The 26,344-nt window shown below is 35.3% G+C and overlaps 2 protein-coding genes across 2 annotated transcripts; one reads left to right on the forward strand and one right to left on the reverse strand.

Moving 5' to 3' along the window:
• Window positions 1–2,728: 2,728 nt before the first annotated feature.
• LOC21389659 (protein DEHYDRATION-INDUCED 19 homolog 3) lies at window positions 2,729–5,786 on the forward strand. Its single transcript, XM_024164052.1, has 5 exons — window positions 2,729–3,071; window positions 3,543–3,685; window positions 4,035–4,112; window positions 4,688–4,947; window positions 5,425–5,786. The coding sequence occupies exons 1-5, from the start codon at window positions 2,996–2,998 to the stop codon at window positions 5,540–5,542; spliced, it is 675 nt and encodes a 224-aa protein (XP_024019820.1). The 5' UTR covers window positions 2,729–2,995; the 3' UTR covers window positions 5,543–5,786.
• A 669-nt stretch (window positions 5,787–6,455) lies between these two features.
• Window positions 6,456–11,358, reverse strand: LOC21389660 (trichohyalin). Its single transcript, XM_010095714.2, has 4 exons — window positions 11,326–11,358; window positions 8,007–10,571; window positions 6,954–7,893; window positions 6,456–6,813 (listed from the first exon to the last, which is right to left on the reverse strand). Exons 2-4 carry the CDS (start codon window positions 10,569–10,571, stop codon window positions 6,551–6,553), a joined length of 3,768 nt encoding a protein of 1,255 aa, XP_010094016.1. The 5' UTR covers window positions 11,326–11,358; the 3' UTR covers window positions 6,456–6,550.
• Window positions 11,359–26,344: the final 14,986 nt, after the last annotated feature.

Here is a 26,344-nt window from a genome sequence, read left to right on the forward strand (position 1 = left end):
GATAAATGTTTATAATATCATTCAAAATAATTGGTTGTTATTGTACTTTTTTTTATTTAATTAATTAAATAATAATTGTTTATTTTTAAATAAAGTGATATAAATAATATTTTTTTTTATCATTTTGAGTCGTATTTATGATATTTTTTTGAATTTTTGAACCACTAATAATTTTGGCCTAACACCGAATTGACAACTCAAAAAGTGAAGATCAAGGCTAGTGCAACAATTTTTCGGTCTCGTTCGCTTCGTGAATTTAAATTTTCAATTCGAGCTGAGATGTGATATTTTTTGAAAGTTTTTAACTATAGTAAAAAAAATTATATGTGACATTTTTTGAGAGTTTTTAACTCTAAAAATCTAGAACTGAAAACTTAAATCGGTAAAATGAACGAGACCTTCATCTATTCTGAACAATGCTAAGATATGTACGTGCATGTTTTACCCAAAAAAAAAAAAAAAAGAAAGAAAGAAGCTCTATATTCTTTACTCTTTACTATTCATCTGGATATTACTACTCACTGCACATTTCAGGCTCTCTATAAAATTTCAAAAAAATGAAATAATTATTATTTTCGTAAAAAAATCAACTTATGGAGAGACGAGGCATCATTAATTTTCTCTCTCTTTTTTATTTTTTACAATTCACCGTGAATAAGCTATTGTTAAGAACACCAATTCAAATTTAAATTTTTATGTATTAATAAGTATTTAAAATATTATCACATCAATTAATAATAAAAAATTATATCTACTAATAAAAAAATAATAATTCACATATTATATGAGTTTGTAAATAAGAATTAGTATTTAAGTTGGTCTCTACCATTACCCATTTGCCATTATCAATATTGTCCTCTTTGTCATCCACGTACTTTAGTTCAAACATTAGGCTAGTCCGGTGCTATCCACTTCATCCCCAACAGACTGACCGTGGTAGCTCCTTTTAAAACTTTGCCCAACCCCCTAATTTTTTTAGTCTTACTTATCCATAGTGTTTTTTTTTTGTTTTTTGTTTTTTGTTTTTATAGAAAATTTCACTTCTACTTTGAGTTTTGATTTTTTTTAGTTTATTCTTATCTCAAACTTATGTATCACATTGACCAAAAATCAACTATACTACCATATAAAGTAGCAAGTTTTTAGACTCTAAATTTTAAGGTTAATCCCATAAATAATTCTCGAAATTACTCTCAATTCCATTTTGATTATTGATTTTTAAAATATTTCACAGTTAATCGCAAATCTATTATTTCGGTTTTGATCATTCCAATAATTAAGTAGTACTATTTGAAGGAATATGTGAAAATTAAGAACCAAATTTAGAATCATTTAAAATTTAAAGACTAAAATAATACAAAAAATAAAACTAAATTTTATATGTTTCCTATTTAGTTCTTTATTTATATAAAATTTCGTCAAATATTTAACACCTGATTAATGGAAGGATTAAATTAGCGGCCAATTGTGAGACATTTTAAAAGGGAACCAAATTAACTTTAGGAACCATTTGTGTGATTAACTCAAACTTTAAGACTCCGTTTGGTAAGAGGGGTCGAGAGGAGGAGGGATGGAGAAAGTTGGAGGGATGGAGAGGACTGTGATAATTCTTTGTGTTGTTTGGTAGAGGGGATAAATAGTTAAAAAAAATGGACAAATAAATGTTTATTTAATTACTTTTTTGTCTTTTTTACTAATTTCATACTAAACTTTTTAATAATAAAATGGTCCTTTTAAATCTTTAATATGTAGATTGTACGAATCCTTACATTAGAGGAGGGATGCAAAATAATAGGTCTAAGTAGAGAGAGTCTCCTTTCATTATCTCTCCCTCCATACCCTAAATATTAATTTTAAAAATAAACTCTATTACAAGCTTATTTTATTTAAAATGAAAAATAATACAAATAGATAAGTTAAAGTAAAAAATTATTATATTATAACTTCAATTCAAAATTTAGATTTAATCACGCTTCCTTGAAATATATATATATATATATATATAGCTCCGTTACATATATATATATATATATATATAAATTTAGATTTGATATTGTTATTTTGGACGCTATGCCAGCAATTCCATCAAAGAAATTGACACTATTAAAAGGGTATTTTCACACACGTTTCAAAATTTAAAAGTGGCCTCGTTCATTTCACGGATTCGAGTTTTCAGTTTTAGGTTTTTATAGTAGAAAGTTCTCAGAAAATGTCACATCTCAACTCGAATTGAAAACTCGAATCCGCGAAATGAACGAGGTCGGAACTATTGTCAACTTATTTATTTATTGTTTTTTTTTTTTAAGTGTTGTTAGTTTTTTTTTTTTTTTTTTTGTTTAAAATTTTTAATTTTCAATCAGGGCCCATTTACTTTATATCACTTGCTAATAATAAAAAAATAGATTAAACAAACTAATTTTAATTTCTATCAGCAAAAATCTTCGTAATTTTCAACATTTTTAAAAAAAATGAAGAAAACTTAAATTAACCATAATAGCGTATTTAACTATAATTTACCTGATTAGCAAAACAAAAAAAGAAGAAAAAGGGTGTAATTTACCAAAATGATGTTAATCATACAACATGTGCTCGTCTTAACAAGCTGTTTGTGTCTTTACTGTTCATCTTGGACGCTTATGATATTCACCCTGCATTCCGGGTCCCAACAAAATTCCCAAAGAAAAATAAAATAATTATTATTTCTGCAATTTATTTATTCATATATTTATACAGAGAGAAGATTTATTATTAAAATTTTCTCTGCTTTTGTTGGGTGTAATTCGCCATTATCATCATCGTCTTCCTCGTCATCTAGCTAAGCCCCCTTCCAGCTCAAACCCTAGGCCCCAATTCTTCTCCCTCCTTCCCTTCGCGTTCTGCACTTCATCCCCAAATTGTCGTTAGGGTTTTCGGAATCTGAGATTGTCGGAATCTGGTGAATCGCCCTCGGAGAAATCTCCCCCCAATTCGGTCTTCGCATTTCGAAGAATTAGTTATGGACGGTGATTCCTGGAGCGCTCGTCTCTCTTCCGCATCTAAGCGTTATCAATCGGCTCTTCAATCGCGATCTGGTCAGCTCAATTGGCTTCTTTAATTCCCTTTTTCGTGATGGTTGTTTGTTTGTTTGGTAGCTGAGAAAATAAATAGTTGGTCTTTGATGCGATTCATTTTGTGTAGTATATTACAGCTCGCTTACTCAGGCTAATGCGAGCTTTTGGATTAAACAAGTTCTCTTTCCTTTTTTAATTCGTTTAGCTTTATTCAACTTAATTACTGAAAATCAAGATTCAATCTCTTATATATCCAGCTTTTGATTCCGCAAATTAAAGCTCGATACTGAACTGAAGTTGTTTCCTTTTCGGTGTTCATTTATTTATTTTTTTTTGGAATTTTTGTGTTCCATAAGATAGAATCTGATATTTTTTGAACGATTTGTTCTGCTATTTCCTTTGGTGTCTTAAGTTTTTTAGATTTAGTTGAGATTTTGAATATGAATATGATTTTGCTAGTTTCCACTTACTGAGATGAATTAACGAATGCAGATATGTTTATGGGGTTTGAAGAAATAGATGGGGATGACGATATAAGGGAGGAGTTTCCATGCCCGTTCTGCTCGGAATATTTTGATATTGTTGGATTGTGCTGCCATATTGATGAAGAGCATCCAGTTGAGGCAAAGAATGGGGTACGACCATTGTTTATGTTCGTTAGTAGTCTGTTGAGCAAATAAACATTCTTTTGGGTTCTGACATAAGGTTATTATAAGGATTCTTTTGTATTATGTATCTTTTCTAGGTCTGTGAGGATGCCTATGAAAAAAAAAAGTTTTGATCTTTTTCATTCGAGTTGTGAAACAACGATAACAAAAGCGTAGCTTGACTTAGTTGAAATGTAGATGCTACTTTTATTGAGCTAGTAACTCGTGCTTTTGTTCTCATATTTTATATCTTTTTTTTTTTTCGTTTCATTTCCTTTTGTTTAGTTTGTGCTAGTTGGAACTTAGTGATACTCAATGTCATGATGTTTACCTGCAGGTATGTCCGGTTTGTGCAATGAGGGTGGGGGTAGATATGGTAGCGCACATAACTCTACAACATGGCAACATTTTCAAGATATCCTTCTGACTTCCTTTCCATTACTGAAAATTTTGTTATATTTTTGTGCCAAATGAAGCTTTTACTACTTATGTACCTTAATTTTCGGTAGAAAATCGACTGCCATTTTCTTGATGACAAGTTTTATGTAATTAGAAAAGTATGCAAAACTGGATTATCGTGTATAGTTTGCAAAATTTGTGAACAAGAAGATTTTTTAATATGACGCTTTTTGAAGGCAGGAAATATTATTTTATTTCTCATCGTAGCCTCCTCTTTACTTTATATATTTGTAATCTCCACTCTCTTATGTCGTATTTAGCATATCTACTAACTAATCTACTAGTAGGAGACTTTGAAAAGTAATCTTACGTAGTTCATCTGTGAAAATTAGTGAACTTTTCTTGAAAGAAGACTTTGCTTTGAAAGTATCAGAAACCTTCTGAAAACCTTTTTCTTGTGCCTTTTAGTCAGTGTACAGATCAACAGCTTTCCATTTGGCCTTCGGTAACTATGGAAGTACTATTTTTGTACTAAAGGGTGCTCATGCAATTAATTGACTTAGTACTGTGAATTCCTTAACCGATACTTACATGCAGCGCAAAAGGAAGTCGCGAAAAGGTGGTTCTCATTCAACAACACTATCTTTGTTAAGGAAAGAACTTAGGGAAGGAAATTTGCAATCCCTTTTTGGGGGTTCATCTTGTATAGTGTCCTCATCCAATGTTGCAGCCGATCCATTGTTATCATCATTTATCTTGCCCATGGCTGATGATTTTGTTGGTGTCCAGCCTCCCTTTTCAACGGAAACAAGCACTACCAAGAAAAGCTCGGCTGAGAATGTATCAGAGCGGTATGTCGTTACCTATTCTTCTATATATATATATATTCCTAGTATGGTTTCCTAATATGTATTTAGTGGACTCGATGTTGATTATGGATCTCATAAGCAGCTTCTCTGATTTATAGTTGAGGAAAAATAAGGCAGGAAAATGCTGTTATTTCCCCTTTGTTACTTTTGACTTGGAGACGTTAAAAAAAAAAAAAAGCCCTACGTCAGCCCTCAGGATATTTTGTAAAACGTTCTCACCAAAATCAGATAAAAGACTTTGCAGTTCTAAATCTACAATATGTTGAGGGCATATTAATGCTGTGAAGAAACAACTATTAATTGGTTAGTTCCTATTGACAACCATTAATTGTTTTAACATCAAAATTCATAAAATTTCTGGTTTGTCCAAATTTCCTGGGACTGCTTTGCTAGAAAGTAATACTTGTGATAATAACTATAAGAGTGTGGTCTGACAACTGGGTTTTTCTTTGGATACAGACATGTCCTGTCACCTCCTCTCTCAGTCAAGGATAAGGAAGAGAAGACAAAAAGATGTGAATTTGTTCACGGGCTGTTGTTGTCCACCATTCTTAGCGACGGGTTAGGAAGTTCGTAACGGCTGATCCAGTAGTACTGGACTGGAAGTATGGAACTTCACAGCCAAGTGTGCTACAGTCTATGATCTGCTTGTAGCGTGTATGCCAATGTGTGTAAAACACAAGAGTGTGGAATAAGTTCTAGGGATGAGTGTAATTTATGTGGCATGTGAACTTTAGTTTCTAGGCGTGAACATAACACTACCGTATCATGTGTTATTTCAGTTCATTATTTAGTAAAAAAGAAGAAAAATAATTCCTCAACGTAGACGTATCTGCATTTACATATTTCAGATGTTATCATATTTTGTCTGTGAAAATATCTTGGGCTGTTTATGGATTGTGCAGAGGTTAATTCGCAAAAACAGAAGCAACCTATTTGGGCAAAACATTCCAGGACTCAATTATTGTGTGATTAGGCCAAATTTGGTTAAACTAAGGGGTGCGTAAATGTTCTTGCTTGTTAAAGGTTTTCTCGTGGCGTTTTTGTTCATCAATAATACAGTTATTGACCTGGTTTGGCGACAAATTATAAAAATTTCGGTCTTAATACGCCATCTTAAACTAAATTTTAAGTGATCATTAATCAACTTTTGTCTCAGCTTATATGATAAGAACGTATACGCCAAATTCAGGCAGCACTAAACAAATTCTGTGTTATATCACGGTCATTTTTTAATACCACATATACTAGAAATTCTCCAAAGAAACAACAACTTCTAAAAAAGTTTGGGGAAAAATCTAGAGGGCAACATCTCTGATTTGGGCATCAAATAATTCACTTGAATAAAGAAATATGTAAATGACAAGGCAGGCTGGAAGAGAAAGATGGTTATTAGATTCAAGGAGTTAAAAGAAAACTTATATGAATTCTGCTATCTAAACAATTATGGTACCTTGATCAAATAAGAACAGAGACTTCAGTATCCAATGTCAGTGGAACCACTTCTATAAACAAGTTAATGAAATTCTTGTCTAAAACCCTAACAAAAAGAGGTGTCCAAATAAGACACCTTATGCATCAATTCCTAAAGACCTAAACTCAACCATCGTTCTGACAATTTTGTGTCCAGGATCTTCTTCACTACCTCCCCTACAAAAGAATCGAAACACGACGAGCAGCGGCCTCTCATTAGACTTGCTTTGCTACCCCCCAGTAATTCAATGTGGCCGCAGATGGGTGGTGGGGGCACGGGCACTGCCACAACCTCGTTGCTTTTGTGCTCAAGCTCGCATGCTGCTAAAATTGTGTGCGTTGAGCTCCTAGCAATGTCCATCAATGTACTTTGGGCTGAAACAAAACGAACCAAGAACAGTTGAGCATGCCACATTCCATACTGAGAATTGGTTAAAAAACTACATGGCGCAATCTAACAAGAAAAGCCATGAACACCAATAGGATGTTTCTAACAACAATGCAAATTTACATACCTAAATTACTGTCTCGCAACAAGTTCTTCAAATGGAGTTTGATCATCGAATGCAGTTCTTCCTTTGCAGTGTGTAAATCAGTCTCACCCCTGTCACGGCCATTGTTTGGTCCACCGTTGCACTGACACAACTGCTGCTCAAAATTCAATGGTGAACTCCTCTCTACAAGTCCAGGCCATAGTGAACCATTGGAAGGTCCACCAGCAGAGGCAGTAAGCGGATCCTGCCCCCCCATTTGCCTTCTCACTTGGCTTATTCTTGGAGAAAACAAATCGGTATCTTGCACTGGTGTTGAGAGATTTTCACGTAATCTTTCCCGAAAGAAAGCATGAACTACTCCCATTTCTTGTGTACTTGCACGTTGACGTGGTGTTTCCCTCCCCTGATCAAGTGGAGAATTCAGATCACTAATCAAATTAGCACCTGAGTTTCCCTCATGTCTGTCAGCCATATGACCCATTCTATTTACAGAAAGGAGCTGTTGGATATGGCGGTGTATTAACCTTCTCCCGAATAGTGTTGGTGCCCCGGCTCCAGGTAATGGTGAGGTCACTTGAAAACCTCCAAAATGATACCTCGGAGATGAAAGACTCCCAAATCCTTGTGAATAAACTGAATTAAGGTCTAAACCTTCAATGAAATAGTTAGTGACGGTTGATGCTCTATCAGACACGGTGCTGCTTGTTGTTCTCTGGTCAGACAAACGAGTCTGAGCAGGGGAACTTGAGGATCCAGTAGCAACAGGTCTACAACCGTCACAATACCAATTACCTTCAGGTACTTCTCGCCCAAGGCCAACACAATAGGTGTGCGCGGGCGAATCACAAAGATCGCATAGTAACATGAGGCCATCATCCCCACCTTCATGGCATTCTGTACAAATCACGTTCTCATAAGGATCAATATAGCTCCTGAGTTCTTCCTCTGATGGCTGATATACCTGTATGCAAAAATAAACTCATTTTAAAACATATTTTGAATTAGATAATGCTAAACCCACAACACAAAACGAAGGTGATGTTAAACTGAACATGGCATGGAATTGATTCATACCTGATCACGCTCAGGGACTTGTATCGCCATCTCCCTCAAATCAATTCCTGCTGTATTTCTTGCAGTTTTACTAATTGTGTTAAACCTCTGCTTGCACAGAGGACAACGTGATTCCACTTTTGCCCATTCCATGATGCAGGGAAAACAGAAATAATGAGTGCAGCAATTCAGTGTTCCCCTCACTTTTCTTTTATCTTCCTCAGAAAGACAAATCCCGCAGACCTGCCTTACAACCTCAGCTTTTACCTCCTCTACCTTCTCCTTACCCTTCCTCCCCGTAGGTTTTCTTCCTGGCTGCAAAACCACATCCTCCTGAATTTTATTAGACGCTGATGAACTTCTCAAATTAGTTTTCAACTTTCCACAGTACTCCCTAGCTTCTCTCACTTGCTCTCTCTCTTCCTCGGATATGGTGTACTTGTACTCAGAAGATCCAGCCGAGGCAAAATCTGAATCTGAGGGCACAGTATACAGCCTCCTTTTCCAAGCCCTTCTCATCTCACCTTTGTCTCTCAAAGCCAAGCCATTATCCATGAAATCACCATCATCATCACCATCAGACCTTACTTTCCTTCTGAATCCACGTGTCTTTCTTAAAGGCTTCTTTGAAGCCATAGATTTCCTTCTCCTTTTACGGCCTCCTGCAGGACCCTTTTTCTGCAAAACCCGCTTGCCTGCTTTCGCATTGTTTTTCTTCTTTTTCGCCCTTGATTCTTCTTCATCCGAACAATCATCATCATCTGGTGTGAATTCCTCATCTTCTTCATCATTATTTGGCGTGAACTCATCATCATCCTCATCATCAACTCCGTCTTCTTTGTACGTGACTCTTCTCTTTTGTGATGGTTTAACCCCATTCTTTTGTGGTCTTGAAAAACCCCTCTGCACTTTTGATCTAGCTGTCGTCTTGACCTCATTCATTTCTTCATCTTCAACCTCATCTTCTTCATCATTGTTTGGCGTGAACTCATCATCATCACCATCAACTTCGTCTTCTTTGTATGTGACTCTTCTCTTTTGTGATGGTTTAACCCCATTCTTTTGTGGTCTTGAAAAACCCCTCTGCACTTTTGATCTAGCTGTCGTCTTGACTTCATTCATTTCTTCATCTTCAACCTCATCTTCTTCATCATTATTTGGCGTGAACTCATCATCATCATCATCAACTTCGTCTTCTTTGAACGTGATTCTTCTCTTTTGTGATGGTTTAACCCCATTCTTTTGTGGTCTTGAAAAACCCATCTGCACTTTTGATCTAGCTGTCATCTTCACCTCATTCATTTCTTCATCTTCAACCTCATCTTCTTCATCTTCATCATTATTTGGCGTGAACTCATCGTCATCATCATCAACTTCGTCTTCTTTGTACGTGACTCTTCTCTTTTGTGATGGTTTAACCCCATTCTTTTGTGGTCTTGAAAAACCCCTCTGCACTTTTGATCTAGCTGTCGTCTTGACCTCATTCATTTCTTCATCTTCAACCTCATCTTCTTCATCATTATTTGGCGTGAACTCATCATCATCATCATCAACTTCGTCTTCTTTGAACGTGATTCTTCTCTTTTGTGATGGTTTAACCCCATTCTTTTGTGGTCTTGAAAAACCCCTCTGCACTTTTGATCTAGCTGTCGTCTTGACTTCATTCATTTCTTCATCTTCAACCTCATCTTCTTCACCTTCTTCATCATTATTTGGCGTGAACTCATCATCATCATCATCAACTTCGTCTTCTTTGAACATGATTCTTCTCTTTTGTGATGGTTTAACCCCATTCTTTTGTGGTCTTGAAAAACCCATCTGCCCTTTTGATCTAGCTGTCGTCTTGACCTCATTCATTTCTCCATCTTCAACATCATCTTCTTCATCTTCTTCACCATTATTTGGCGTGAACTCATCATCATCATCATCATCATCAACTTCGTCTTCTTTGTACGTTACTCTTCTCTTTTGTGATGGTTTAACCCCATTCTTTTGTGGTCTTGAAAAAGCCCTTTGCACTTTTGATCTAGCTGTCGTCTTGACCTCATTCATTTCTTCATCTTCTTCATCATTATTTGGCGTGAGCTCATCATCATCATCATCAACTTCGTCTTCTTTGTACGTTACTCTTCTCTTTTGTGATGGTTTAACCCCATTCTTTTGTGGTCTTGAAAAACCGCTCTGCACTTTTGATCTAGCTGTCGTCTTGACCTCATTCATTTCTTCATCTTCATCCCGATCCTCATCCCCCACTTCTTCCTCCTCCTCCTGCTCATCCTCATCCTCTTCTTCCACAATAAACCTTCTCGCGCGCTTTTTGGGTTTTGATCTACCGACCTTCTTCACCCTTTTCCTTGTCCCCTCCTCCTCCTCCTCCTCTTCCTCTTCCTCAACAAAACTACCAAAACTCTCTTCTGATGCATGTCCATCTACAGAAGAACAATAATCCTCGTCCGAGTAATCAGAGACCTCATTCTCTTCATCAGAGACTACATAATCTTCGTCTGAATCATCAGAAGCTTTATCATTATACCTATCCCATTTCCTAAATTTACGCTTGGAGCTGACCTTCCCTCCCCTAACCATCTGTTCCTAGCAATGATCAAAATTCATGCATCAATTTTCACTCAAAATTCATAATGTCAAGATTAGCGGATTCACCAACAAAAATCCGTTCATAAAATCCAGTTTTAAATTCAGAAACCAATTTCAAAAAAAAAAAAAAAAAAGGAAAAACAGATTTCAAAGTTCCTCTGTGTTCGTTGCTAAGGCTCTACTTTAATGGGGTAAGACAAGAATCTCAATCTGACAAAGCAAATAGTACGTTAACTGATGATCAATTTTAGCTTCTTTTTTTTTTTTCTCGTTCTCTAAGGCCCAAAAAATAAAATAAAATAAAACATACACAGATTCCTTTTCCTACAAATTATTCAAATTACAATACAATTCACAGCGGAAAACAAATCAAAACCCATCACATAAATCATGAAACGCACCACGAATTACAAACGCAACATCTCCAAATTCCTTATCTTCTTCACAAACTTCCGAACACCAACAACAAAGCGCATAGATAAGCCAAATTCGCGTTCAGAAATTCAATATCAACATTGAAAGATCAAACAAATCTAAAAACCGAAAAACCTAGAAACCAAAAAAAAAAGCCTGAAACGCACAAACAAATCCGGTCAGATTTTCAGTCATATCTCCATATACAACAACAAACAAAAACGCATCAAACAAATCCAAAAACAAAAACGCAAAGAGAAATCTTAAAAAGCCATGGAAGGAAAAGAGAAGAAGGAGAAGAAGAAGAAGATTGAGAGAAGGGTCTGGGCACCTGAGAGGAGGAAGAAGAAAGCAATCGCCAAAAAAAATGGTGAAAATGGTTTTTATTTATTTATTTTATTCTTGGTTTTTGGGTTGGTTTTATGCGTTTTGGTTTTGTATTTATAAGCACACGCTGGCTCTCGAGCGAACACGTTTGGTACACTCTCGGTATTAAGCAACATTGCGTTCTTTCTTGCTATGAAATTACGGGAATATCCTTTTTGTACATGGCCGTTAAATTGCAAAGCTGATATTACTTCTTCGAGTTGAGATGTGACTTTATATGATAAATTTTTACTGTAATAAAAAAATTAATCTAATTGTTTTTAAGAACTTTTTAATGTAATAAAAAAGTTAAATGTAACTGATTTTAAAAATTTTTTATTGTAATAAAACTTAAATTTTAAGCTCAAATCGGTGAAATAAAAAAGACATTGATTAGATTGGATTGTTTGTTGTTACTCTACATGGATTTGCTTGGCGTTGAAAGAAAACTAATAATAACTTTCTATTTTTTAAACGGGAAATACATGTTTTCTTTTATATTTGTGGGAGATTTTTATAGTAATTTCACACGAAAAAAATTGATAATGTGACGTGATAAGAATCTAATTTTATTAATTATTATAATATTTTTTAGTCAATTATTTAATTTATTACATTGTAATAACAATTAAAATCTCACCCATATATATTAATAAAAAACTTGAGCCCGTGAGTAATTTAAACAATAGTAGTACAAATCTTTTAAAAAAAGAGAAAAAAATAAAAATAAAAGTGAGAAAAAAGAGCTGAAGCAAAATACAAGATGAAAAAACTAAAAAAAAATTGTGCGAAATGTTTCACAACTAAAACGAAATTTATGAGGATCACAAGCGAAAGATGCTACGTAGGGATACATTTAAGAGTAAATTAATTTAACAAAATAATTAAGAAAAAGTAATATTTTAAATAACCGTAAAAAAAAGTATTTAAATGTGACATATTTAAAAATATATATATAAATCGTGTGAGAATTACTCAATGCAAAATAGAAAGAGAAAATAAAAGAAAAGAGAGGGGTCATGTTAAACTTCTATTGCAATTGCAGAGAAAATATAATTCCTTTAATAAAGTAACAAAGAGGAGTTTCTATAACCCTACAATCATAATAATAGAAGACTAATTTACCCTTAATAATAAAGAGAAATAACTAAATAACCAAATAACTAATTCTAACCTTAAAATAAAGATAAATATCGTTAACATCCCCTCTCAAACTCATGATGCGACTGCAAGAAACATCAAGAGTTTGCCAGTTGAAAAACAAAAAACAAAACTAGAAAAAATTAAATAGAGACGGGCGTCTTGGAGTTCATATAATTTGATTGAGTCTAATTAATAGTTTACAATCGGTGGTCGTACAATCGTTTTTTCACTTCCGTTTTTGCTTTTGTTTGGACTATGGCACTATCATATTGCGTAGTGATATTTGCATTATTTTTCCTATTCCTTTGATTGACCTGTATTGGGTATTGGCATTACACTCTCCCTTTCTTCTTTGATTGGTTGCATTGTCCACCTCTTTTGTATTCTCTCTCTTCTTTGATTGGCCAATGTTGGACATTGGCATCGATATCGGCATCGGCATCGACATACGTATAAAGTTGCATAATTGTTTATGAAGTCGTATTTTTGTTTTTTAGTTTTTTTTTTATTTTTCAATTGGCAAACTCTTGATATTTCTTGCAGTCGCATTATGAATTTGTAAGGAGATATTAACGATATTTATCTTTATTTTAGGATTATGATTGGTTATTTATTTTTATTAACAAGGATAAATTAGTCTTTTATTATTATACTGTATATAAACTCCTCTTTATTAGTTTATTAAAGGAATTAGGGTTTTTTTACAATTATAATAAAACTGACATTACATCTCTTTTTTTTTCTTTTTTTCTTTTTTTTTCCTTCTTCTTTTCCATCCCTTCTTCTTGCCGTGCGAGATTCCAATTCTCCAAATTCCATCTAAATTCGTATAAACAATAGATAAAATCCTAACAAAACATATAATCCCAAAACCGTATTCCACCAAATTCCACCCTTTTTTATTTTCTTCAATCAGTCAAAATCTGTGCATATCTTCAATTAACCACCCTTGGTGAAACGATTTACTATGCCACACAATCAATCGTTGAAATCCGTGCGTGTATAGTAATATGAAAGCAACGAAATTAACATCAAAGAATGGCACGAATCTCTAGGCCACTAATGGAATCGCACAATGGCTTAGTTTGGTACGGTAGCTTAGTTTGGTAGCGCCGCGGATTTTAGAAAAATTATTTTTAGTTGTGTTGAAAAAAGAAGTAACTGTTATAATTTTTTTCTCTCAAAATCAACATCTACTTGTAGCAGAAACTGATTTTAGTGTTTGGTAAATCTCCTCAAAAGTGTTTTTTAAAGAATTTTTTAAGAATCTACAGACAAAATCAGAAGCAGCCTAAAGGCTTAGGCTTAGTTTGGTAGTGCTGTAGATTTTAGAAAAATTGTTTTTAGCTGTGCTGAAGGAAGAAGCAACTGTTACAAGAAGCAGCTGAGTGTTTGGTAAACTGTAATTATAGTAGCTGTGCTGGTTTCAAAATCAGTGTAATATCATTTGGTAAATTTTGATGTTGAATTACTGTGAGTATGTAAAATGACTAAAATAGACATGGTATGAAACTTAAATATAGATAATTATTTTTTGTATTTAAAAATACTTGTTTAACTTAAAAAAAAAACATAATGCTATGATTTTGAGTTTTTTAACAATAAATTTATGATAATTAATTTTTTTTCATTTCTTTATTCACAGTATAGTTACAACTAAAAGGAGCATTAGTGAGTAATCAACTTGTCGCAATTTGATCTCATACTTCATCTATTTCTTGTGATAATAAAAAATTAGTATTTTGATTTTCTTCTACATTATCCTCAAGTTAATTGTCTTTATAAACGATACCATCTGGATCCACCTCAAAGAGTATGAGACTTGAGGCCATGTCAACGACGTAAAAGAGCAAATGAGGCAAACTGCATATATTACTGACTAGATTACTTGTCACTTAACACTGACTTTGAGACTTTCGAACTCCACAAAATGGTGATAAATCCACATGGTCTTAGCAGTTGTCATGTTCTCGGCACATGCATAGAAGAGCATTATATGGTCGACGACCCACTCGAAATTGTGATAAATGGTATCTTTTTCCTTTATATGGTCTAAAAAATCCTTTTAATTGTGGATATTCCACATCAACCAAATAATATTTACCTATTGAAATAAAAACACATAAATGGGTGACATGTAAAAATTATATTACAAACATCACTCTCCTCAGTGAACAAACAAACAAACATCAATGTTGGCAGCAGAACGAAGCTTCATGCCGTCATCATCCCATTTGGACTGCGGGGCAGTTGCTCCGGCAATAATTGCCTTCACAAAAAACAAGTAGAAATGATTACTTTATTACACACACGGATCAAGGGGACAACTAGATACATTAGACTAAATTTGGAAAGGACAGATTGTGATCTAGGAGGCAGGATCTTGCCATTTTAGCACAAGGATTTAGTAAAAACTTTTAGCATATATGCTTGTTATAGACTGGTTTATCCAGTGTTCTTGACAAGAACCATAGAATACAAGTCAACCTAATCTAATGTTGGCAGAAAATTGACTAGTGTTTCTACACTACAATGCACATGAACGATGAATACAAACCTTCCCACTATTAACAGCAGCAACCAGTGCTACATGCTGATCATCTCGGCCAACTTCATAGAAGTAATAAATCCTGAAACATATCAACATATGAGCAACACATTGAATGAGAGGTAAAACAAACATAAATTGTTACTCAACGTAGATAAACAGAAAAATCCCAAGTAAAAGGAAACCATAGAGATCAAGAAGGAAGTCCCGACAGGCATCTCCAGAGAACAAGTTAGATATGGTTATACAGTTATGTACTTATGTGAGATAGGTAAGCCTAGTTTTTCGTGATTATTATTGTGCCTAGGACAGGACATTCTTATTTTTGGTAAAGCCGAGCAAAACCCATCTAATAGCGAAGAACACTCTTTTAAGAGATACACAAGTCCAACATTCAAAATCAAGAACCAAAATTGAGACATTGACTAGGCTTTGGCAATATCCTCTACAACAAAAATAGTTTTGCACCATGCATAACAATAGTCCCAAGTCCAAGAGAACCAAAGATTAGATTATAGAGGAATTATAACGGATAATCACTACCATAATGATCGAACTGAAGAACAAGTATGCTATTCCTATACGCCAGTTTTTTTAACACTATCAAAACCGTTTTCATTTTAGCCTTCCATTCTTCCATTCTTCCATTTCCCATCTCCATACCATTCTTCCTATACTTCTTCACACTCAATCAAAACCAAGTAAAAGACAAAAAAATGAAAAAATGAAGATCATTGTTTTATATGCTGCCATGTAAAGACTTACAAAATTCTAAGGATATAAACAAGCAGTAAAATGAAGATTGGTCTCACACAACCCAATCAAAACGCATACACATCTAAAAAGAATATAAGAAAACAGATTATATCAACAATCAAAGAGACACCCAAATTCCAAAAAAGAAAAAAAAAGAAAAAGAAAAAGAAAAGCAAAGAAACAAAGATCATCATATTTGCAACTCTAGAAATTTATTTACATAGTTCTACTCCAAAGGACATATCAAGAAACAATTAAAGAAGATTGGTCTCAGACGAACCAACCCCCCAATCTAATAACCTAAACATAGTTCAATGCTCCAATCACAGCACCACATCTAAAAATCCATATTATATGAACATTCTAAGAAGTACCGTGTCAATAACTCTAACCAAATCTTGAAGTGAAGCCGATCAGAAACTGTGCTTGAAACCCAGACCATGCTTGCCGCGAACAGCCCCAGGCCTCACAAACAAATACGGCGACCTCTTGGAATTGGACATCTTCTTCGTAAATCCCCTTTTCCCCAACTTCCTCATTCTCTGTCTCCCGAATTTCCCGTTCACCGACCACGGAACAAGCTCGTCGTTCAAAGCATACGCATCATCATCATCGAAATCACCATAGCCATCATCAAGAAAATGAAGGCCTTGGGGTTCGATTGTAATTTGGTCGTTTACAGGGGAAGATCCAAACCCATTATCTTCATCTTGGTGATCTTTTTGGTGTCGTTTTTCTTGTTTGGGCTCTTCAGAGTCGTAGTCGTCGTCGGCGTCTGAGGCGCTGATGAGTTCCCAGTGCGAGAAAGACTGAGACCGAGACAGAGACAGACCCAAAACATCATCTTCTTCGGATGATGATGATATTTCCAAGAAGTCGTATTCGTCTTCGTCGGAGAACAGAGACACCATTGAACTCTTCTTGTCCATTCTCTTCTTCTTTGCTTGTGATTTGATTTGATTTCTGGTTCGGTGGTGATGAAGGAGAATGTAGAATTAGCGTTTGGAGTGAGCAAAGAAGGGATTTTGGGGAAGACGGGGATGGGGGGAGAAAGGGAGAGAAGAATGGCCATGAGAGAATGAGGATAGTTTCTTTCATGGTTGCAGAAAAATTTTGGAGGCAGGCAGATGGGATGGAATAGTTTGGGAATTAATGAAATTTTTATTGAATGAGATGGGATTCCCGCACAATCTAGAATCAGAAGCAACCTTTGGGCTGCTTCTAATTTTGAGTCTAAATTTCACACAAATTATTTAAGAAGTACTTTTTGAGTCTTTTACCAAACACAAAAAATAATTTTAACTAAGTAGAGAATTCATTTTGGGCTCTCAAAATCTCTACAAAACTAAGCCTTAGTTTGGTATTGTTTTTCTCTCCCAAAATCAGCTTCTGCAAGCAGAAGCTGATTTTAGTATTTGGTAAATCTCCTTGAATTTTTTAAAAATCTACAGCCAAAATCAGAAGCATCCTAAAGACAACTTTAGCTTTTAGATTGTGCGAGAATCAACATAGTACAATTAATGAAACTTTCATAATACCCATAATACCCTTAATGAAACTTAAAATTTACAATCTTTCCAATCTAAAATTCACACTCGTAATGTAATATAATATAATAGTAATATTGTAACAAATAATATCATAATTATATTAATAACTCTAATATTATTATTTTATCATTTAATATTATATTATAATAATATTATAATTATTTTAATAATATGATATTATAATTACAATATGATATTGTAATTATTATTTTATAATATATTATATATTATATTGTATTGATATAATTATATGTATTATATTAATAATGCCAATCATTCTCAATCAAAATCAACCGATCAATTATTTTCAAAATAATGCCAACTATTCTCAAAATAATGCCAATCATAAAGCGATTCGAATCAAAACAGAATTTGAGAAACAAATCCCAACACCAAGTATGATCATGCAAACTAATTACTTGTACTAAGGGAAAAACGAGTTGATTTCTGCTTGACCTTCTAGCACATTGATCATTCTTTGTTTCCCAGATGGAAGAGGACCTCTAAATCCAAAGTACAATATTACAACTTCTTTATCGATGAATTAGTCAGCCATGGTCACGACAAACATTATATATGAGTTTCTTTTAATTTTTTCCCCTTTAGTATATATATATATTATAGTATAATATAATATAGTCGTAATTTTTAACTATTCACAGCAATTCAACCTCATAATTTATCAAACGCTATTGCACTAATTTTAAAACCAGCACAGCTACTATAATTATAGTTTACCAAACACTCAGCTCATTTTTATAATAGTTACTTCTTCCTTCAGCACATCTAAAAGTAATTTTTCTAAAATCTACAGCACTACCAAACTAAGCCAATACCATCTCTAGGCCACTCAATGGAATCGCACAATACCAAATTGCAAAATTAAGGTCTTGTTAATTTCACTAATTTGAGTTTTGCTACAGTAAAAAGCTCTCAGAAATAATCACATCTAACTTTTTTACTACAGTAAAAAGCTCTCATATAAAGTCACATCTCCACTCAAATTAAAAACTTACAAAACCTCAATCTCAAGAATTGCAATATGTACGATTGACATCCAATTTCAATTGCAAGCTACGGTGCCAATGTTACTTCCGGCTCCAATTGCAAACGATACTGCAAACGAATAGTAATCAATTCCAATCCTAAAAAACTCATCGCTTTGATATCATTTGAGAATTACCTAATGTAAAATATAAAAAGAAAAAAAAAGCGTAATGTTATAATTCTATTGTAATTATAGAGAAAACTTAATTTTTTTAATAAATTAATAAAGAGAGGTTTATATAGCCCTATAAGCATAATAATGAAAGATTAATCTACCCTTACTAATAAAAAAAAATAACTAAATAATTAAATAACTAAATAACCAATTCTAATCTTAAAATAAAAATAAATATCGTTGACAAATCAAAGGTTAAAATATGCAATAAAAAGAGATAAGTGAGGAAAAAGAAAAGAAAAAACTTAAAAAAATAAAAACAAAACAAAACAGGAAAAGAGCGCTCACGAAAGGTGGGCACCAAAACGCCCACCCCAAAGAAATGGGTTCTCACTTAGGTATAGAGCTGAAAATTCAGGCCGCCCGGCCCGGGCTCGGCGGCCCGAAAGGGTAGTTCGGGCTAGCCCAGCCCGGCCCTAAATAATTGTATATAGGCCTAGCCCGGCCTTAAGGCCCGACAGGCCGAGGGGCGTGCCGGGCTATTTTGGGCCGGGCTAGCTGACTGGTTTACTACTTTCTTTCAACCCAGTGACAGCGGAAGCTGATTCGTTTGCTTGTTCTGCTCCGCCTAGCTAGTTGTCTTTCCTCTGGCTTACGTAGTTTGCGTAGTTACATTCCTTCAGTGGTCCGGACCTGTGTGGGTGCGTGCATAGGTGTACGTGTGTTGCATGCTTGGTGGGCTTGTTGCTTTTCGAGAGGGCAATCCCCTTTGTTGGCCTTTGGTCGACGCCTCGCCTTTGGGCAACATCGGACCTTCCACATTGCAAGGCTGCGAGACGCTAAGGAGATCGGTATTTGAAGCTCGGTCCAGTGGGCTTGTTAAGAGGATGGACTATCAATTTTGGTTGCTTTTCGAAAAGTCCGTAACAGTTGGTATCAAGCAGTACGAACCTCGGATCAGTCGCTACAGTTGCGCAATTCCAAAGAAGGTGATAGTTTCGTCTTTTTTCACGAACACTTCTGATCTGAAGAGGTGGATCGTTTCACAATGTTGGCGAATATGGTATACCAGCAAGGACAGGTTAGAATGGTAATCTATGCTAGGAGTGCCCCTTACCTTAAGTAGCTCACTGAAGGAAGTGTGAAAGTAAGCAAGCAAAGGGCAATCAATAGAAAGTAAGCAAGCAAAGTCTCAGTGTAGTTCCGTCAGGTGAATCTCTCTCCCTTGCTTGTTAGTAATTGAGTTCTCCTTTGCTGGGCAGCTCTATCGACCTGCCCTCATCACCTAGGCTTCGCCTTCCTGTTGCTTCCCCTAGCAGGATAGAAACTAATTAAGCTACATTAGAAAATATTAAGCGGATTAAGCATACTACTAAGCTACACAAACAAACTACGACAATCAACCAATCAGTGGAAGGCTTTTTGCATTCAGTCAATCTACGCAGAGTGAATCGGTCCCTAAGGAACCCCCGAAAGGGCTGCCGTCCGATGGGTACACGAAAGTGACGAAGTTGCTTTGACTACAGAACCATGCCTGTCTGTTGGAGCGAATTGGATGATCGGGCCGAGGGCTGCCCCCTCTCCCCCTCACTCTCCTTAGGGCCGGGCTATTTCGGGCCAAGCCGGCCCGGTCCGAGCATGATTTATAAAATATTAAAAAAAATATAACGAAATTTATATAAATAGTGAATATTGTAAAATTTTAATGAAATAAGACTTTATTTATGTATTTATAACTGCCTCATTAAAATTTAGACATATTAGCACCTCAACTATTTCTGGAGTCAACGAAGTCCTTCGTTCTTCAATTATCCTCCCAGCTGTGTTAAAGGCAGATTCTGAAGACACCGTTGATACTGAAATAGTCAAGATATCACGTGCTAATATTGAAAGTATTGGAAATCTTACAGCTTGTAGCCTCTACCATGCCAAAATTTTGAAATTGTCATCATTATCAGCACCATCTGTCGCTGAGAATTCTGTCTCAAGGTATCTGTTGAGCTCCCTATATTGTGTCGTCGTTGGTGTTGATGGTGGTGGCATGACACTCAGAGTCGCAGTTGATGATGAACTAGAGCCACCATGATGAGAAGATATAAAATTCCAAAACTTATTTTTTGAGCGGGCCGGCTGATCTTGTTGCGTTTGTTGAGTTCTCAAGTTACCGAACTTGTTCTCGTAAATTGCATAAATCTCAAATAACTTCTCACGTGTGTTAACAACCTGTGAAGTATAATCTATATCCAACTGGCCACTGATATGAGAAAGAACATTTCCAAGACTGGATAATTTTACTCTAGGATCCAAAATAATTGCTAAACAATACAACAGAGGAATTTCAGACCAATATTTCCTAAACTTTACTTCCATTTTTTCTACTATCGGTTTAAATAACATATCATTTCTATACGTTTCAAATAAGTCTGTAATCTCACAAATTTGATGCAACACTAATGGAGAAGTAGGATAATAAATACTAGATAATAAAACAGTAGAATCATAAAAAACCTCCAAAAAATACACAAATCATTCGTAAATAAATCAATCATTTTCCTGCAACATTGTTTTGCCCATTTTTGTATTGAAAAAAATAGTGATAATATTTTTATATGGCAAAGTACTCTTCAACATCATATATGTTGAATTCCACCTAACAGGCATGTCAAGACCAAACTTTCTAAGCTTTATACCTTCTGCTTTACAATACCTCTTAAACTCAGCAATACGGAGGTTTGAATTATGAATCCAAGAAATGGCATTTCAAATATTATCAATTGTAGAACTTACCATATGCATACCTAATTTGACAATAAGGTTAATTATATGGCATGCACACCTTCGATGAAGTAAAACTCCACCACTGTACGAGTTTATAAGTCCCTCCAACATTGATATCGCCCTTGCATTAGCTGTAGCATTATCTAAGGTGATAGAGATAATACGGTCTCGTATACCAAAATCTTGAATAACACTAACAAGTCTCTCAACAATATTGTTAGCATTATGTGAACAATCAATAAGTCTAAAACCAATAATTCTTTTTTGCATATTCCATTTAGAGTCTAAATAATGTGCAACTATACTCAAATAATCTTGATTCGCCCTACCACTCCAAATATCAAAGGTTAATGCAATTGAAAATTTTAATGCACCCATTTTAACTATTAATGCAAGACGCATTTTCTCATAGTATGCAATCATATCACTCCTAGTAGTAGTTCTATAAACTTTTTAAAATTGAGGACAATATGCACGTTGAATATGCGTTTCATAATGTGGGTTATCACCAAGGTTAATAGGTAAATCTAAAGCAGAAATAAATCAACATAAAGATTTCCTAGCAACTTGAGGATTATAGGACCAAGTACTTACCGAACCATCCGAGTTTAATTGAAGTTGAGTTTGTGTAGGCTCCGTCCTGGCTTGATGTAGTCTAGCGCATTTAACTCCGTGATCTCTCAAGTGTCGAGTTTTACTCATAGAATTTGCTGTCAAAACTTTTTTACAATATATACATGTAGCTAATTTTATTTTCTTACCTCCAGCGTCAATTTTCTCTTGTGTAGTGAAGTATTTCCAACATTCTGCACGTTGTCTCGAATGTTTTGTTGTCGTTGATGATGTTGAACCACTTGAGCCCGTTGGCATTTCTGAGGGTTGATTCGGTTGAATATTGATATTTTGTGGCATGTCACCTACTTGGTCACCCGTCTCCATTTGTTGAATTGTTGCTTCCTCAATGTCTTGATCATCCACTCCATAGTAGTCAACACCATCAAGACCATACCTATACATATTTGGTTCCATTTTCTATTGAGGTAGAGACTAGAGTAGAGATTAGAGAATCACAAACTTTTTTTTTCAAACAAAAATGAAATAACAAAATTGAGAGAATTAATGAGTGAGAATTGAGAGTTGAGAAAAAATTAGAGAATGAGAAGAGAATAGAGAGAGTGAAAAAAATGGATTGATAGAGGGAGTATTTATAGACAAGATTTAAAAATTTTAAAGGGAGAAAAAAAAATTCACAAGGCAAAAAAACATTTGGCAGAGGGCTGCAGCCTGCAGCCCTCTGCCAAGGTCCAAGGCTATTACTCACTGCCTCACGGCAGTGAGTCAGCCCACCCAACAGTAATATTACCGTTGGGTAGGCTTGGCCTTGGGCCAAAAGTCCCAAAAAATTTAAAAAAAAAAAAATTTTGGCAGAGGGCTGCAGGCTGCAGCCCTCTGCCAAGGCTATTAGACTCACTGCCTCACGGCAGTGAGTCAGCCCACCCAACGGTAATATTACCGTTGGGCAGGCTTGGCCTTGGCCCAAAAGTCCTAAAAAATTTAAAAAAAAAAAACAATTGGTAGAGGGCTGCAGCCTACAGCCCTCTGCCAATGCTATTAGACTCACTGCCTCACGTCAGTGAGTCAGCCCATCTAACGGTAATATTACCGTTGGGCAGGCTTGGCCTTGGGCCAAAAGACCCAAAAAAGAAAAAAAAAATTTTGGGCAGGCTAGGCCTTGGGCCAAAAGACCCAAAAAAAAAAAAATTTCGGGCCATTTCGGGCTATTTTCAGACTGGGCTATTCAGGCTCTCCGGGCCGGGCTCGGGCCTCTTGCTGGCCTGGAATTACGGCCCAGCCTGGCCCTACACTAGGGCCGGGCCGGGCTCGGGCTTGTACGGATTCGGGCCGGGCCGGGCCCCGGGCCCACAGTAACGGGCTTCGGGCCGCCCCGTCTGGCCCGGCCTAAATTTTCAGCACTACTTAGGTATTAAGAGTAGATAGATTATAAGTAAATCCAGTGACGGAGCTAAAAATTTTTATCAACGGGGCTATTAATTAAATAAAAATTTAATCAAAATAAATATCTATTAATGCACTACAATTGTCCCGGATAAATTTTCATGCCTTGAAAATGTTGATAATTATTAGTGTATATTGGACTTTGGTTAGGGGTGTTTGCGGTCGGTTTAGACTTTTTTTTTTTTAAGAAATCACTAACCAAATAAAACATAATTTTTTTCTTTTGGGCAGTTTGATATTTTTAACAAAAATTAAATTGAAAACAAATTACTCGTGGTCGGTTTGAGTTTAAGACTAAAAAAGATTTCACTAATTTAAAAAAAATTATAAAATCGTTAATCAATTAAAATAAAAATAACATTCAAGTTTACATAAAAATAGTAAATGTCTAAAAGTTCACCATTTCAAATTTTAATACAAATCAACAAAAATATGATATGGTGTATTTTATAAGTACATACATTTATTATGACCAATAAAAACTAAAATAAATAAAAATATTTTTAAAGTAAAAAAATTATATATGTATATTTTGGGCGGATTATTAAGCAGTTTAGACAGCTCGGAGAATCCAAACCACATATTAAACCGCCTAAAAAATTAAATTAAAAAATCAACCTAACTGCTTAATAATCTAAAATAATTACGATTTAGTTTAATTTGATTTGAATTGGATGGTTTAACGGATTTTTTAACCACTGTACTGTACTGTTAATTTGGATGAGATTATAATATTAATTTTAATAAGGCTTATTAGTATCGATATAATAAAATACTTAAATGGTGGAGCCCACTAAGTAGAGCTCGCTAATTGTTAGACAACTCAAGTATGGCATCAAGTAGGCATATGTCAAATTTCAACATTTGTTACTATCATTTGATGCATTCACTTTTATTTAATCATTAAACCATTGTCATTTTACAATTATTTTAAAGTTAAAAGATCCTCCGCCGGGGTGTCCTGCCCGGTTTGTTAAAGAAAATTGGACACTATTACCCACTTTGGGGCAATCAAAGAGCGCAAGAAGTATGGTCTTCGAGTGTTGTGGGACCGCTTCTCCAGAAATTCCCAGGGGTCTTTTGTTGCATGCCATGAAACCGAAGAAGATTTAAGGCCGTTTAATTCGTTGATTTAAGTTTTTAATTTAAATTGAGATATAATTTTATGTGAGAATTTTTTATTATAGTAAAAAAATTAAATGTGATTATTTTTTAGAGATTTTTACTATAACAAAACTTAAATTTTAAATTCGAATCGATAAAATAAACGATGCCTTAATTGCCTTTCTGTATATTTCTTTGGAGAGTATCTGTCGCGACTGATTTCTGAAGGGCGTGTAGGGGATCACACAAGCGCTTTAGAGAAAGCGGGAAGAGGTCTTGAGGATTATCAAATTAAATGGCTCTGAGGGGGTAGCAAACCAGCAAGGAAGCACAAGATGGAGTTTGCCTCAAGCGAACCAGCAGCTAAAGATAAATGTTGACGCGGCAGTTAAGCATTTGTCGTTTGTGGGATTCGGCGTAGTAGTCCGTAATAATGAAGGTTGTGTGGTAACTAAAATTAGAGGGCCAATATTCTTTGCATGTGGCAGAATGCTTAGCAGTTCGAGAAGGAACTCGTCGGCGTGGTTTTTAGTAATTGGGTGATCGAATCTAAAAGGCGGGGCAAGAATGGATTATGATACGATAATACGAATTAAAATTAATACGAAAATTGTGGATTAGAGTTGAGAAAATTGAAGTGCGGGGTCGGAACGGAGTTGATTTAAATTTGACACGGAAAAATTAAATCAATTTGACACGGAATCGAGTCGACTTCTTCCGCCTCTCTCTCTTCTTCTTCTCCGTCTGCCATCTCTTTCGTCCGTCGCAGTCCTCCGTCTGCCGTTCTCCTCAGTCCGTCGCTGATCTCCTCCCATTCTCTTCTGTCGCTGATCTCCTCTATCCGCCGCTCTCCTCAGTCCGTCGTAGTCCTCCGTCCGCCGATCTCCTCCGTCTGCCGCTCTCATCAGAGATCAAGAAGCAAAGGGAAGCCCAGCTGTCCCATTGAAGCCCAGCTCAAGGTTGGAATCAGGAATCCCTTATTTTTTTTCTTTATTTTCAACGTCTGTGATCTAATATTCTCGGTTCTTTCTAGGATTAGTTCTGCTTTGATTACATGTGAACAATCTGTTGTGTTAGAGATTTCAAATTCAACTTCCGTGATCTAATGTTTTCGGTTCTTCCGTGATCTAACGTTTGATTTTTTTTTCCGGTTTTTTGCTTACTTTTGTAAATTTTGCTGCATATGATTGTTACTGACATATTTGGGCTACGCATATATATGATTCTTACACATGCGCCACAGAAACATGATTGAAGAGAGACAAAAACTTAAATGAAAATAAAGACTGTGACTCGTGATTTCTTTTGTTCTTTTACTGTTGTACTTCTGTTACTATTGTAGTTGTTATGTTCTTTTTTTTCCCCTGCAAATTGAGGGCCCGTTTGATTAAAGGATCCGGATCACAAAATCAGAGTCAAGTTTCCGAATCCATGTTTGGATCCACCAAATTGTCCGGTTGATTTGAATCAGGGTCTGAGTCATGGGTCCTGATTCGTAAATCAACCCTCCCTTGATTCAGCCCAACAACTGAATCAGGAAACAGTACACAAACAGTTGACTGAGAGTAATGACTCTCATCACTTTCCTCACGCAAAGCTCACTACTCTGCAGAGAATCTCCACTGTTCATCAGGCTTTCTTCTCGTGCTCCCTTCAGAGAATCCATAAAATTATTCCATAATCCATAAAACTCATAATTTAGATCAACAAATCTAAACCCAGAAAAATCCAGAATCCAAATTCATACACAATAAATAAAAGAATAAAAAAAATAAAGATTTAAGAGCATAGCAAAAAAACTCACGTAGAAGATGAAGGGCCAAAGAGAGGGTTCTCCTTTAGCAGCTGAAACGAAAGCCTTCCAAGAAACTTGGTCACACAATCCCTTTCAATCCCAAAATTGTTTTTTGGGCAATTATTGATATAC

This window comes from Morus notabilis, unplaced genomic scaffold (assembly GCF_000414095.1).
Source record: "Morus notabilis unplaced genomic scaffold, ASM41409v2 Scaffold763, whole genome shotgun sequence".
Lineage (NCBI taxonomy): Eukaryota > Viridiplantae > Streptophyta > Magnoliopsida > Rosales > Moraceae > Morus > Morus notabilis.

Coding starts and splice junctions, on each gene's coding strand:
- LOC21389659 (XM_024164052.1), top strand. CDS start 2,996: ATGGACGGTGATTCCTGGAGCGCTCGTCTCTCTTCCGCATCTAAGCGT. Junction 3,072..3,542: donor GGCTCTTCAATCGCGATCTG/GTCAGCTCAATT, acceptor TAACGAATGCAG/ATATGTTTATGGGGTTTGAA. Junction 4,948..5,424: donor GCTGAGAATGTATCAGAGCG/GTATGTCGTTAC, acceptor CTTTGGATACAG/ACATGTCCTGTCACCTCCTC.
- LOC21389660 (XM_010095714.2), bottom strand. CDS start 10,571: ATGGTTAGGGGAGGGAAGGTCAGCTCCAAGCGTAAATTTAGGAAATGG. Junction 7,894..8,006: donor AAGTCCCTGAGCGTGATCAG/GTATGAATCAAT, acceptor TTTTGCATACAG/GTATATCAGCCATCAGAGGA. Junction 6,814..6,953: donor GTTGCGAGACAGTAATTTAG/GTATGTAAATTT, acceptor GTTTTGTTTCAG/CCCAAAGTACATTGATGGAC.